This window comes from Saccoglossus kowalevskii, chromosome 21 (assembly GCF_978046115.1).
Source record: "Saccoglossus kowalevskii chromosome 21, keSacKowa6.1, whole genome shotgun sequence".
NCBI lineage: Eukaryota > Metazoa > Hemichordata > Enteropneusta > Harrimaniidae > Saccoglossus > Saccoglossus kowalevskii.
In genome coordinates, this window is record NC_140661.1 from 18,632,435 (window position 1) to 18,648,031 (window position 15,597).

Below are 15,597 nucleotides of genomic sequence, written 5' to 3' on the forward strand. Positions count from 1 at the left end.
AATAATCTGGTATATTTTTTTAAAAACTTGAATCTGTAAACCATAGCATAATTTTGATGGCCTGACTGAGATAACATTGTAAATAATGACCCACAGTCACTTTATTATGATAGGGGAACATTGACTGAACAAATGAAATTTTGTTGGCGCGCGCGCATATATATATATATATATATATATATATATATACATATACATATAACTGGTACATTCAGTAAAACACTCACACATAACTGATGACATCATCAATGAAAATAATGTGGCATTTTATCGTTACTTCTCATTGGTAATATTGGGCTTTTTCGCAAAAGGGAAAACGTATGATAAAGTATCGTGAAATCATTTATTTTCACTGCATTTAATTTCACTATATTGTTTTGAGCAATTCACTGTGTTTTAAGTTCACAAATATACCAAGGAAACAATGAGTTCAATAGTTATTTTACATGTTCACATAGATTTTTTTTCAGCGTATTTTACTTATCAGTGAAAATAGTAAAATTAAAACCCAGTGAATAATTAATGCATTTACAGTACATACACACCACGAGTCGAGAAAAACAAATAATAATTTAAATTGCTTTTAATACTTTTGTTGAACTGAAAAAAATAATTGTACTGTTACATACAAATAGTAAAAATACAATGTCTTCCATATAAATATAGAATGAATATTTATTGTTTTCTTCTAGGAAATACATTTCTAATTTTGGTTTATGTACAATAAAATAAATTGTTAAAATGAAAGATACATTGAAGTTGCACAAAATATGCTAACTTGATGAAATGTGTCAGTCATCAAAATACTTTTGTGTTCATAGAGATTCATTTTTTGATTATAGACTTGCACTGCAAATTAATTGTATTGATTTTAAAGCGGAAGGGTTGTCATCTGCACACACGAATTGAGTCCCAAGCGACAATAATAACACCATCTGACGCAAGCGCAGATGACGACTCCCCCGCTTTAACATTCAGGATACATCAAGAGAATTTCAGATGGTATTTTCCCATTTTTCAGCAACATCAATTAATAACTGCACTGGCAAGCATTCAAATACTTCCTGTGGGGGATGTCAATTGCTTTTCGAGCTTATAGTCTCAACACAGTGGCATTCATTCACTGTCATCACAATTATTTTGATTATTACTTGTACAACCGTGATAATTATACAATAAATTTTCCGATTTCCTAACTAGTCGGTTTTGAACATAATCACTTATATACTTCATTATGTAGTGACCCAACAAAAACTATTGTTGCTTATACAGTGTGGCAATGACATCATTGTAAAAGTTTTGATTGGTTGAATGAAAATGTCATAAAAATAAACAGTGGAAATTACATGATTAAGAGAAATTACCCAGCATTCAGCAAGTGCCAATGAACATTAGAGTATTTTATTTCTCGAGACACTAATAGTGTGTGTGAATGTGTGACATTTGCATGAATGTGAATTATACCGAGATATTACTAGCACTGTAGCTAGGCTTCAGTGGAGTGGTGTACAGTGAGTGGAACACTGCATAGATTCTAGACTACATAATGAGATATTACTAGCACTGTAGCTAGGCATTTGTAGAGTGGTGTATAGTAAGTGGAACACTGCATAGATTCTAGACTACATAATGAGATATTACTAGCATTGTAGCTAGGCATTTGTAGAGTGGTGTATAGTGAGTGGAACACTGCATAGATTCTAGACTACATAATGAGATATTACTAGCACTGTAGCTAGGCATTTGTAGAGTGGTGTACAGTGAGTGGAACACTGCATAGATTCTAGACTACATAATGAGATATTACTAGCACTGTAGCTAGGCATTTGTAGAGTTGTGTATAATGAGTGGAACACTGCATAGATTCTAGACAACATAATGAGATATTACTAGCATTGTAGCTAGGCATTTGTAGAGTGGTGTATAGTGAGTAGAACACTGCATAGATTCTAGACTACATAATGAGATATTACTAGCATTGTAGCTAGGCATTTGTAGAGTGGTGTATAGTGAGTGGAACACTGCATAGATTGTCGACTACATAATGAGATATTACTAGCATTGTAGCTAGGCATTTGTAGAGTGGTGTATAGTGAGTGGAACACTGCATAGATTCTAGACTACATAATGAGATATTACTAGCATTGTAGCTAGGCTTTAGTGGAGTGGTGTACAGTGAGTGGAACACTGCATAGATTCTAGACTACATAATGAGATATTACTAGCATTGTAGCTAGGCTTTAGTGGAGTGGTGTACAGTGAGTGGAACACTGCATAGATTCTAGACTACATAATGAGATATTACTAGCACTATAGCTCGGCTTCAGTGGAGTGGTGTACAGTGAGTGGAACACTGCATAGATTCTAGGCTACATAATGAGATATTACTAGCACTGTAGCTAGGCTTTAGTGGAGTGGTGTACAGTGAGTGGAACACTGCATAGATTCTAGACTACATAATGAGATATTACTAGCATTGTAGCTAGGCTTTAGTGAAGTGGTGTACAGTGAGTGGAACACTGCATAGATTCTAGACTACATAATGAGATATTACTAGCATTGTAGCTAGGCTTTAGTGGAGTGGTGTACAGTGAGTGGAACACTGCATAGATTCTAGGCTACATAATGAGATATTACTAGCATTGTAGCTAGGCTTCAGTGAAGTGGCATACAATAGATTTGACGTCTTAAAGATTCTAGGCTTGTTTCAAGTGTATTAAAATACGTTTGAATATAGCTTCTATAAGAAACACGTAACTACTGTAAAAGGCTTAATTATTCACTGGGTTTTAATTTTGCTTATTTCGCTGACTGGAAAATGCGCTAAATTTTAACCCAGTGAATATGTAAAATTTAGCAAAGAACACATTATCTAAATGATAAAACTGTGAATTTAAAACCTACTGAATATGCCTAAAATGGTAAATCAGTGAAATTTAAACCCAGTGAATATTAGTCATTATACAGTATAACCTGAGAAATTTGAAACAGTTGTCCATACAATCATTTATTAAAAAGAGATAAATATGGTATTTAGGAAAATATATGTACCTAACCACATGATTCGACTTTCTTAGAATGCCAGAAATGGGTTAAATGGTAAAATTCCAATATAAAACTATTTCACCATGCAAGTGAGAAAACTCATTAAGTGTGACATCATGGAATCTAAAGTCTAGCATAAAATGGGATTGATGAAAACTTGGGTGTCGTCAAAAATGAGCTCAGGATGGCGGCTCTCCCAGAAACCTTAGGTTAAAAAATTAAAAATATCTCTGTTTCTCGTTTATGCGCGCATCATTTTGAATTATGCGCCTCAAACGTTTTTTTTCTTCTAAAGCATTCCAAAATGCACTTGTACTCGCACTTGTCTCAAATTTCCTCCATCTTAGCTCAGTATTCAAAAAAAAAAAAAAAAAGAAACAGATTTTTTTTTCTGGCCTAGTGAGTCAATTCTGCTAACTTGAAGACGTAAATGTTTTTGTTTGTTTTTACAGCAAACTTAAGGTTAAGTGCTATACCCAAATCATGTGCTTCATGGTAAAAAAACAGTTTTTTAAAAATAATAGGGAATGAAAAATGTAAAATAGACACCATGTTCTTTTCTTTATCCTTGTTGATTTAAATGTTTGTGTCTGAGCACATTACAAAGTTGCTCATAAGTTAAAAATGTTAATCCAATGGACACAGCACCTTTAAAAATGCTGGGTTTCCATCCTTTGAACAAGCCTGCCAGTCCTTCTTGTTTTATAATCTTGCTAAAGCAATGGACGACACCATTGTAGGTAGGTGCTTTACCGAAACCTGCACGGGCTTGCGTGAAGCCTTGTATCTGTAGACGCTTCTTCACTACATCTAACGGAAGGATTATAGTTTTACTGCAAATACCAGAACAACCGCCACATACAGCGCTTTCCAAAGGCCCTAAATAAAATAAACATAGCAGAACTATCATAACCTTGTTAACTGACAAATCCAAGAGAGAAAATATATCACTAACATTTGGTTCTCATGATCAGTTTTATGAAGTATATCTTGAAAATTATACTTGCTAGTAACACCAAAACTGAACTTATTAATTTCTAGGGCGGTGGTTGTCATGCACATATGCGCTAAATATGACTTATTATAGATAGTTTTGATAAAATGAATGAGCAGAACCAGTATAATAGACTGACAACTGCATTAGTTCACTTGAGCACGCATCACAATAGTCAGCTTTCGGAAACTGATGGTTTTTTTTTTTCAAAACAAAGTTCAATCTATCCAGAGTTCAATCTATACGATAATCAATTTTGATTATTGTTATATTAGAATTTTTAGTATTCTAAATGTCTAAATTTTGGTTACAAGCAGATTATATTTCACTCCAAGCATATTCAGAATAGGTCATTGCATGTTAATTTTATTTCGTCTTGAAGCTTTTTTGTGATGTTTCCATTGTTCAAACCTAAAAGATAATAGTATACGGTAGAGACTAAACTGGCACATGCTGAAAAAAGAATATATATACTACATATCCAAACACCAAATGTTCCAAAATTGTCTGTCTGAATGCTTGGTTCATATGACATGGCGGGGGGGGGGGGATTGCAGCTAGCTTGTTGAGAAAGATATGGTTGAATGCCAAATATCATTTATTAGTATATGGAGAGAAGATGACATTTTTGTTTTACACTGACAGCTCAACAAGGAACGTTAACATAACTTATGAAATCCTCCGGCAAAAATAAAGGATTAAAAATATTCAACAAAATATGTGCCGAGATCCCATAACATGAATATAGCTTATGACAACAATGCCAAACATACTATCGGTAGCTAATTTTTTTCATTTTATGATAGGAAAATCAATATCGTGTGTAGCTCACAACATTCTGTTTTTGTTAAACACTCAAGCTCACAGCATGTCACCACTTATCCAAATTATCCTTGGGGCGGACCACGTCACGGAACGTTTCACGTTGCTAAAACGCGCACCACTGAACCATGTATTTATATGGGCTCTGCACATGCTGGTGAAAATAACTGAATTTGAGAAAAAAGCACAAAATCAACTTTGAAGTAATCCTGAACAACCAAATTTATACATGTTGAACATGCAGGGGTGATCTTGTTACACTGTTCATGGGAGTCTCAACAATCATCCCAAAGTACCGTTTTCTGAAAGTTTTCACCTTTGTTTGCACTGTGATGGTTGCCAGGTGGTGAAAATGCCCGGATGTCCGTCCCTGAGAATACACTTACCGACTTCGTGATGCTCTATTTTAAACGTTTTATCCCAAAGCATTTGAAAAAATGTATAAAAACCAAACTGAAGACCAGCATATGGAAATAACTCCAACAACGAGGGCGCTAGCCCTCTATAAAAACTTCTGACACCTTCTTCTCTGTACATAGTCTGTGCTGCATGTACAACATTTCTATAAATCTGAAATCAATTATATAATAATTTACAATTTGTAATTTCATGTATGCTCTAAACTCAATTAATTTTTGACACTATTAATCATGGTATGATATTTAGACGGCATTTGTTATTACCTAACATCCTGTACTGTAGCAAGCACTGGTGTATTTCTTGGTATTTTGTCAATGTACTTATGAATATTAAACAGAGAAGATCAATGCATTGTAAAAGAATTGTCAACCTTAAAGTGACATATACATTCAAAGCAGATCATGACCGAAATGCACCTGTATATGTACAACACATTGTACTAAATCTGAACAAAATCCATCCATGCATGACTGAGACCCGGTTCTGGAATTGTGAAAATACGTGATTTTGAAGCATTTTCGGAAGTGTGAAGTTTGAACTTGATCAATCCAGACATGTCTCGGATACGGATCCAAAACTGAATTCTTTAAAACAAAATGGACGCCAGTCGGCCATTTCGAACTTGATCCGAAAAAAAAAATGACATGCATCAAGGTCCTATTATGTTTAATGTATGTACCAAATTTGAACAAAATCCGTCCATGCACAACTGAGATCCAGGTCCGGAATGGTTAAAATGTGAGATTTCAATGCATTTTCGGCCTTAAAGCGGCCGCCATTTGGCTATCTTTAATGAGATCATGAAACAAATACACATACATATTTGTGACATGATGTACCTTGTGTGTGTGAAGTTTGAACTCGATCAATCCAGGCATGTCTCAGATACGGATCCAGAACTGAATTCTTTAAAACAAAATGGACGCCAGTCGGCCATTTCGAACTTGATCCAAAAAAAAAAATGACGTGCATCAAGGTCCTATTATGTTTAATGTATGTACCAAATTTGAACAAAATCCGTCCATGCATAACTGAGATCCGGGTCCGGAATGATGAAAATGTGCGATTTCAATACATTTTCGGCCTTAAAGCGGCCGTTATTTGGCTATCCATAATGAGATCATGAAACAAATGCACATACATATTTATAACATGATGTACCTTGTATGTGTGAAGTTTGAACTTGATCAATCCAGACATGTCTCGGATACGAATCCAGAACTGAATTCTTTAAAACAAAATGACCGCCAGTCGGCCATTTCGAACTTGATCCGAAAAAAAAATGACGTGCATCAAGGTCCTATTATGTTTAATGTATGTACCAAATTTGAACAAAATCCGTCCATGCATAACTGAGATCCAGGTCCGGAATAGTGAAAATGTGCGATTTTAATGCATTTTCGGCCTTAAAGCGGCCGCCATTTGGCTATCGTTAATGAGATCATGAAACAAATGCACATACATATTTGTGACATGATGTACCTTGTGTGTGTGAAGTTTGAACTCGATCAATCCAGGCATGTCTCAGATACGGATCCAGAACTGAATTCTTTAAAAAAAAATGACCGCCAGTCGGCCATTTCAAACCCGATCCAAAAAAAAAAAATGAGGTGCATCAAGGTCCTATTATGTTTAATGTATGTACCAAATTTGAACAAAATCTGTTCTTGCATAACTGAGATCCGGGTCCGGAATGTTGAAAAAATGCGATTTTGATGCATTTTCGGCCTTAAAATGGCCGCTATTCGGCTATCGTTAATCGGATCATGAAAAAAATGCATGTGCATATGTCCCATATAATGTGTGATGTATGAGTGAAGTTTGAACTTAATCGGTCCATGCATGTTCGAGATACAGGTGATCACGGACGCACAGACGCACACAGGGCAAAACATAAGTCCCCGTTTTCGGACTACGTCCGAACGGGGACTAAAAATGGTCATCAATCAACCATATTTGGTCGAATGACAAAAAAAAGGATGTGCAACCCAATGTATAAAATCATTAAACCAACTTTGATCCAATTGGCCCAGTCATCTTCAAGAAACAGCTCTGACCATGCTTTTAATTAAATTAATTACGAAAATAATGTTGGAAAAGATGTATCCCTTGGTACTGGTATGTACTAAGATTAAACAGAAAAGGTAATTTCATTCCAGAGAAACTGGCATGGAACCCATAAAAAAGAAAATGGCCGCCAGTCAGCAATATTTGTTGAAATCACACAAAAAAGATTGATTATGAAAGGATCAATTTCATGCAATTTGCAGAAGAAAGCAATGATCTATTTAAATGTGTTAATTGAAATTGATGTAGATGTAGTATGATAGCAGATTACAAGACATAAATGTCTATCTATAATGACCGAAACTCATATGACAGATATGATACAGATTGGAGCCAGTCTATTCAAGCATTTTTGGGCATTTATGTTGAATGAGATTGGTCAAGGAATTCATTAAAACTAAATGGCTACAATGAATGATTGAAATATGTCCATGCACGAACATGATCCAGTTCTGGAATGACAGAATGATGAATTTTTTGCACTTAAATGGCTGCCATTCGGCCATCTTGAATTAGTAAATGTAAGAAATGCTTGTGCTTACGTATATATCAATAATGTGTGATGTATTTGTAAAGTTTGAATGTGATCAGAGAAATCATAAAATTTTTTGTAATATAGTCAATTTTCGATTGTTGAACAGAGAATCTTGTGTGCAATCTAAGATGAAAAGTCAACACAACTAAAGCCACAACACTGCTTGATGTTGTTCGGCTATTAGCAAGTCAGATGATTTGAGAATCCCGTGGTTGTGTTCATCACAGTATGCATACTACTTACCATGTCAAAGGCTTCAATCAAAATTTACCCGACAATACAGTTTTACCAGACTTGTGCAGTCGATCATAAATATGAAAAATTTTCTGAGACTGAACCGACGGACTCACCTTTGGTTTTCCTTGAGCAATGAGTCTTGTTCTAATAACATCAAATGGTTGAGAAGCCGACGACGCAAGACAACCAGAAACACCGCCACAAAGAAAGTGATAGACCGGTTTATAATGTCCATTTGTGTATTGATATGGTAATCTACCAGTTCCTAATTTTGTGATTCGCTCAAAGGCAAGAAACTGCAAGATATGAGATTATGGATAGCTGGATGTATAAGATGAAGCTACACATTCTGTTTGATATATGCGATGCTGATCTCATCTTAAGACAGTTCAAAGAGAATTCAAATTTTGCTCTAATTTGCATAATACTGTACATATATGCATTGCATTGTGGGATAGGTACACAATAGAAACCATATATCATCCTGGAATTTGACTAAAATAAATATTTTTGCAAAGTTGTAACAAAAATAATTTCGTTGGATGCAATTCACTTAATGATGCACGTTTTTTTGTATTCCAATTTTGTTTGATCGGGAAAACGCCTCTCATTGACCACTGAAAGCATCATAGGTGGCTTTATACAGTTCATGAGAAATCTTATCCATCAGACTTCAGAAATTGAGACCCTCCTAAAATAGAGTAAAGTACCCTTGAGGGATTACAAGAATGAAAACTATGTTTGATTGGTGCCACTTTAATGATTGTTTACAGTTAATGGAAAATCCTAATTTTAACATAAATTTTAATAGTTTAAAAACATTTTGTATGAAAAATACCAGAAAATGACTGGGTTTTTCACTAAATGTTATAATGTGTCCTTAACTTAACAAAATCAGCAAAACATATGATGATATGATTCACATTTACACAACACAGATTCATAGTCAAAAATAAGTGAATTTTTCAAAACTTTTTACAAATCTTGAAAACACAACCTGCCTATACATAGTTTCATTTTCACTCACCCAATGTTGATTAGATAGGATACAGGTGAACAAAACATTTGTTGTTGTTAGTGTGCAACCTAATATAATAAATAGTATTAAGTTTTCCAACTTCCTAAAAATGAAGGTACTAGTAATACACAAAAAGTAGTTAATGATATGCAAATTAGCTATGTAACATTTTGAACACTACAAGACACTATACTGTAGAATACTTTATTTTCGCTTGGAATTTAATTTCGCTATTTTTCGCTGAAAGGATGATTCCGTGAAAATAAAATCCAGCTAATATACTTTTCTTCCTATATTTCACATTAAACTCATCAAAAATCAGTGAAAATAAATTACATACAAAACGCCCAAAAAGCCTTTCCAGCGAAAATTAATTCCAGCGAAAATAAAGTATTCCACAGTATTTGGTGCAATATTATTCACATTTTAAGGATGATTTCTTTTTTTAATTGTAACCTAAATGAACATGATTACATGAATTGGTTGATAGTCAGAAATTGTAAAAAATATTATAAGTTTATTTTAGCTAGATGACATATATATGATATGAAACATTAGCATATTTAGCCAAGAATGAAACAAGTTACAGGTCAATTAATTTTGTGAAATCAACTTATTGGTATTTTTATTCTGGAATTTCCATTACATTTGGGATTGTTAATGATAATAATTTTTTTTTTTCAAAAAAGCTGTGAGGTGCATGTTTTCAACTGACACACACAGTAACCATAAAAATGAACATCACTGTATCTCAGCGCGTTGTAAGTGCCCATAAATATTCCTAAATATAGTTCAGAATGAAATATACTCCTACCTGTACAGCACCAAACATAAAACACAATAATTGAACAGGGACAAGTCCCTTCCAGAATGCTACAAGACCCTCTTCATGTGATATAGTTCTGACAGCTTGTACCATACCACTGTACTTGGCAGACTTAGAACTTAGTGGCTCAACTTGTAACTATAAAAAATCAATCAAAAATTTGCATAGAGATGTATGTTTAAATACCACCTGGTACTGTATGCAAAGTGAACTGGGATTCAATATTACCCTTGATTAAACGTTTATGAAAATGTTACTAAAAAAAATGAAAAATATTACTCGCACAAACTCAATGGATCAGAATTGAATCTAATTCTTAACATCTTGGTATCAGCACATACCCGATCATTGTAATATATCTCTGATAACAACTGCCAAGATTGTGTATCCTCGGGGGCGGACATCCGGGCATTTTCACCGCCTGGCAACCCGCGGCGGTGAAAACAAAGGCCAAAAACTCGCAGAAAACGGTACTTTGCGATGGTTGATGAGAGTCCTCTGAACAGTGTAACAAGATTAGCCCTACGTGTATAACATATATAAATTTGGTTGTTCGGGATTACTTGGAAGTTGAGTTTGTATTGTTTTTTCGAATTTTCACCGGCTTGACCGGCGTTCCACAGCAGCGCACACAGAGTCCATAGAAATGCATGGTACAGTGGTGCGCGTCTTAGCAACGTGGAACGTCTGGTGACGTAACTCCGCCCCCGAGGATTAAACTGAAAACTGAATCAAAAATGAACATAAATGACAAGCTAGAAAAACAATTCCCCTTTCCTGTAACATAGCAACCAGGTAACCTAGCAACAAGGTAACATAGCAACCAGGTAGCATAGCAACCAGGTATTTGTAACACTGCAAAAATGGAACTCAAAATTAGTCTAGTTTGGAATTGCTGAAATTTGTTTTTTCTTTTTCAAAAAATTATCAAAATAATTCTCAAAACTTTGAAATATTAATGACTCTCTGGAAATCTAAATGAAAAAAAAAAACACATCAACAATGCAAATGTATAAAAAAAAAAAAAATTAAAAACCTGAAATCTTATTTTGAGCACATCTAAAGGCTGAACAAGACATCTTGTAATCACTCCACTCAAAGCACCAGCAGTAGCATACTCCCATCCTGATAGCGTTCCTTTTGCCTCTGAATCAAACCCAACCATACCTACAAGAACACAATACGTAGTCACACAAAACTGTAAAATATACGTCAATTATTTCTAGCGTAGTTCGCAATCAACGTAACTAAAGCATTACGTCATGGGGTTAATTATTCATTTGTTGTGGAAAAAATAAATAAGTAAACAAAAACTAGAATCGTGACAGATATTCTCATCAAGCATGTGTTTTCATTACATGTAAATAAACGATGTGTTTTACATGCGTTGTATTTGTCACATTGAATATGTCGCAGAGAGACGACTTAAATTGTGGCTTTAACCATTGCGGTATAATATAGTTATCGTTTATACACACGTTTGTTTACTATGTTTTACATTTATCGTTACATTTCCACGTATTTCAATGGCAAACACAACTGTAACCATTCATGCCATTTCTACCTTATGTGCGAACCTGAGAGAAGATGCATCCAACCTTGATACAATGTCAAGTATGAAAACTTTTAACCAATGCAAGTTCATGTGAATCCTACCAAGGCCAACAAGTACTACCGACCCCTTGATTGAACTAAGCTTCCCCCTGATTTAAATAACATAATGTTCTTAACTTTCCAAGCCCAGCGTTGTTTCCTCTTTTCTGCCTCATCATGTGCAATACCACTATCTGGCATTGATAAGAGGCGCAACCAATATTTTAAAATTGGGTAATTGGCAACACACACTGTGATGACATTCACCTAAATGTCCAATTAAAACCATTGTTAGCACGACTTCAAAACATTTCCATATCATGGAGTGCATACGTGATGTTGTATTACTATTACTGCACAAGTTTTGTTTTTTTGTTTACTTAAATTAATTTTTGAGCAGAACTATTTGCTCTACATAGTAAGAGGTAGTGATGCATTATTGAATTGGGCTCGCAAATTGTTTGAATATTACCAAATTATTTTCAAACCAATTAACCTGCAAATGTATTCTTCCATCCATATACCGGTACAACATATGTGACAAATCTCTTTACTCTTTATCTGAAAAACTTCTACCAAAATCATTCATCTATAACGAAAAATAAAAAAAAAAACTATAACTTACTTTGGACATAACTTACTTTGGACATAAAAGGTAGAATGAAAACTTTGGATGTCTCAACAAAATCTGAAAAATATAAAATTCAAACATTCACGTTGGATGTACGTATGAAAGAACTAATGTTTTTGGAACTCATAGTTGCTGTCGACATAGGAAGTAAAGTAAGCAAATAACACCGAATAAACGGCAAGGTAAAGACTATGTCTAATTATAGTAAATACGTACTGCGTGCGTGACTCGAACCGGCGCTCGCGTACGGCACCTAATCGCCTAGCTTCACGCCACTACACGTCTTCCCCTCGGCCACCGGGCATCCCCAAAAAAGGATGCTTAATAACCGAGCTTATTACTAGCAGAGAACGTGAAACCCGTCCACGCGATACGCGCCACACAGCATGGCCAGAATGCGGCAAAGGCCTTCAGATCTGGCTGTAGTAGGATGGTGAAAGTAATGGTACAGCATTTTAACAGTGAATAAGTACTGAGAAATAATTTTTAAACTCATAGTTGCTGTCGACATAGGAAGTAAAGTAAGCAAATAACACCGAATAAACGGCAAGGTAAAGACTATGTCTAATTATAGTAAATACGTACTGCGTGCGTGACTCGAACCGGCGCTCGCGTACGGCACCTAATCGCCTAGCTTCACGCCACTACACGTCTTCCCCTCGGCCACCGGGCATCCCCAAAAAAGGATGCTTAATAACCGAGCTTATTACGTGCAGAGAACGTGAAACCCGTCCACGCGATACGCGCCACACAGCATGGCCAGAATGCGGCAAAGGCCTTCAGATCTGGCTGTAGTAGGATGGTGAAAGTAATGGTACAGCATTTTAACAGTGAATAAGTACTGAGAAATAATTTTTAAACTCATAGTTGCTGTCGACATAGGAAGTAAAGTAAGCAAATAACACCGAATAAACGGCAAGGTAAAGACTATGTCTAATTATAGTAAATACGTACTGCGTGCGTGACTCGAACCGGCGCTCGCGTACGGCACCTAAAATGTTTTTGGAGGCTGTTAACATTTTCATGATAGGCGCCACCAACGGCAACAAATAGCGAAAGTTCATAACGAAATACGAGTACATTGAACACTGATATTGGGCGATTGTGTCTGGAATGGACATACTATGACGTTTGTCAAACTACTCAAAGATTTGTAATAAAACGTGTTTTCAATAAGACTTTGAGCCAACTCTCTAAAATAAAAAGACATACCTGTCACTGTCGCCGGACTTCACCAGCTTGCCGGTGACCTTCGCCAAACTGGTTGTTGTCAGCCGAACGTAATCGTAGTTGTGGTTTATAAATCTATGCCTGGTCGTATTTACATACTTATTGGTGGCTGACAGTTCTTCTTACAACAAAATACGTCATGTCAGATAAGTAAAAAGAAGTTAAAAATCAATTGCCTGCCCCAGTAACATGCGACGGAACTGCACTGTGCTATAAATCGCAAAACGTGGGGCGAGCATTTGTAAATTATGTCGCAATATGGAGGTCGTGACCGTTTTGCGACTATGGAGACAATCCAACTACGTTATCGTGAAATTATGTACAAATAATTTATTTCAAAAATAAAAGGAAACACTTTTTGAGAATGGTAAAATGTTACTATGTTAATTTCAATAACATCTTAATAGTGGGGCAAGGGGGATACGTGGTACATGTTACAGACATTTTACGTTTTACAGGAAATAGAATGAAAGTTTCATTTATTAAAGTAAAAAAAAAATGATTTTTACACTTTACAGATAAAGCAAATTTCTAATCACATTTTACATTGTTATAATATATTTGATAATTTGTGTTTAAGAATCAAAATTGTAAATTGCGTACGAATAACGACATTCAATGAATCTTCAATGTGGCAAATAATTTATGCGCTTACAAAAAATAAGATCTTTGTACAAATTACGGACGAATAAAATACTGATTACATTTTACACCTTGCCCATGGTTACGAATTTACGTTTTTTATTTATTTAAATTAAATTACATTATATTACATTACATTAAATTACGCCCCTTATTCGTGCTACAGGTCTTATCATATTAGACGAGAAACGTGTTACAACGTTTTATTTTCTAAAATACTAGTATGAAGGTTTGCTGCCGATTACCGTATTTCATATCCCATCATATAAATATGAGAATTAATCCACAAGGCCCTGATTCGACGCTTTCTCTACTCTAGAACAGGGAAGGCCGAGTCAGAGCCCCATGGATTAATAATATTCCGGTAATATCGTGGCGGTATCCGTCTGTCCGCCGTCCGTCCGTCCGTACATTTGACTGTGTCAAATCTTGTACCACTATGTACATGTAATAAAGAGTCATTCGTTGGATTGAAATGAAAATTGGTAGACCTGATTAAATTTTGGTACAAATCATGCATGTTAATTAGGTAATTTGCATAATAATCAGTATCAGTATCTTTGCATCTGCTTGCACAAATGCATTGAAACTTAGTACACGGTTAGTGTTTGTGGAGATAATTATCTAATAAACTGCTAAAATATTTAAACGCTGCAATTGTTCATGTGATACAAATTACAGACACAGTCGGGAGGCATTAGCTGAAATACGTTGGTCGATGTACGTCGCTTCCCGAACGAGATGCTAACAAAAAGTTGCAGAACGGAATAAAAAAAGATCACTGGTAGTGTTCCTCGTTGATTGAGCGGCAATCCATAATGTAACTTCGTGGCAACAAAATTACTGAAGGAACTCACAGTTTCGAATTAATCTGTGCATATTAATTTGCTACTCTGCATGCTACAGTAATTAACTGCTTTCAGCTGTTCCTAATGTCTATTGTACTTCAATTTCAGTATAAGATAATATTCTGTATTGGCGTGATTTTTTCGGGTAATGTACAACTAGTACGTTTCGTACGTTCAAATAACCTGTCAAACTTTCAGTTTAGTATCCGTACAGAATATAATATTTTTCCCTTTTGTAGGCATGGGAGCAAGGTCATACAAATACGTGGTTTTAGGATGTACGCAGGTTCGAATGAAAAAAAAAAAACAGTTGAGATGGTATCATGTAATTAGCATATTCAGCTACAAAACAACCTACTGTAAAATACTTTATTTTAGCTGGTATCACTTTTACCGAAACGACATTTTGGCTGCTTAGTCTGAAGTTTATTTTCACTGATTTTTTAGTTGAATGTGAAATAGATTTTATTTCCACGTCTTAATCGCTTGATATTCGAGTATAAATTACCTAAGCACATAAAATATGGTGTGATATCAGATGAAATGTAATTATTTAAAGTTCAATTCTCAAATAAAAACATAGACCGTAGAAATAATATTTGAGACATTTTTATTTACTTTATAGTCTCATGAAACCGTTTTTTTTTTACTTCATTATAATATCATGGAAATTCAAATACACTCAATGT

The 15,597-nt window shown here is 35.1% G+C and overlaps 1 protein-coding gene across 3 annotated transcripts; it reads right to left on the minus strand.

Moving 5' to 3' along the window:
- Positions 1–568: 568 nt before the first annotated feature.
- On the minus strand, positions 569–13,653 carry LOC102803802 (mitochondrial thiamine pyrophosphate carrier-like). Of its 3 annotated transcripts, none has more exons than XM_085494861.1 (7): positions 13,401–13,653; positions 12,054–12,146; positions 11,001–11,131; positions 9,953–10,102; positions 8,234–8,416; positions 5,248–5,431; positions 569–3,924 (listed from the first exon to the last, which is right to left on the minus strand). In XM_085494861.1, exons 3-7 carry the CDS (start codon positions 11,127–11,129, stop codon positions 3,608–3,610), a joined length of 963 nt encoding a protein of 320 aa, XP_085350987.1. In that variant the 5' UTR covers positions 11,130–11,131; positions 12,054–12,146; positions 13,401–13,653; the 3' UTR covers positions 569–3,607. The 3 variants fall into 3 exon arrangements, with proteins under 3 accessions (XP_085350987.1, XP_085350988.1, XP_085350986.1); XM_085494862.1 differs by lacking the exon at positions 12,054–12,146 and adding an exon at positions 12,199–12,245; XM_085494860.1 differs by lacking the exon at positions 12,054–12,146 and adding an exon at positions 12,183–12,245.
- Between the last annotated feature and the right edge of the window lie 1,944 nt (positions 13,654–15,597).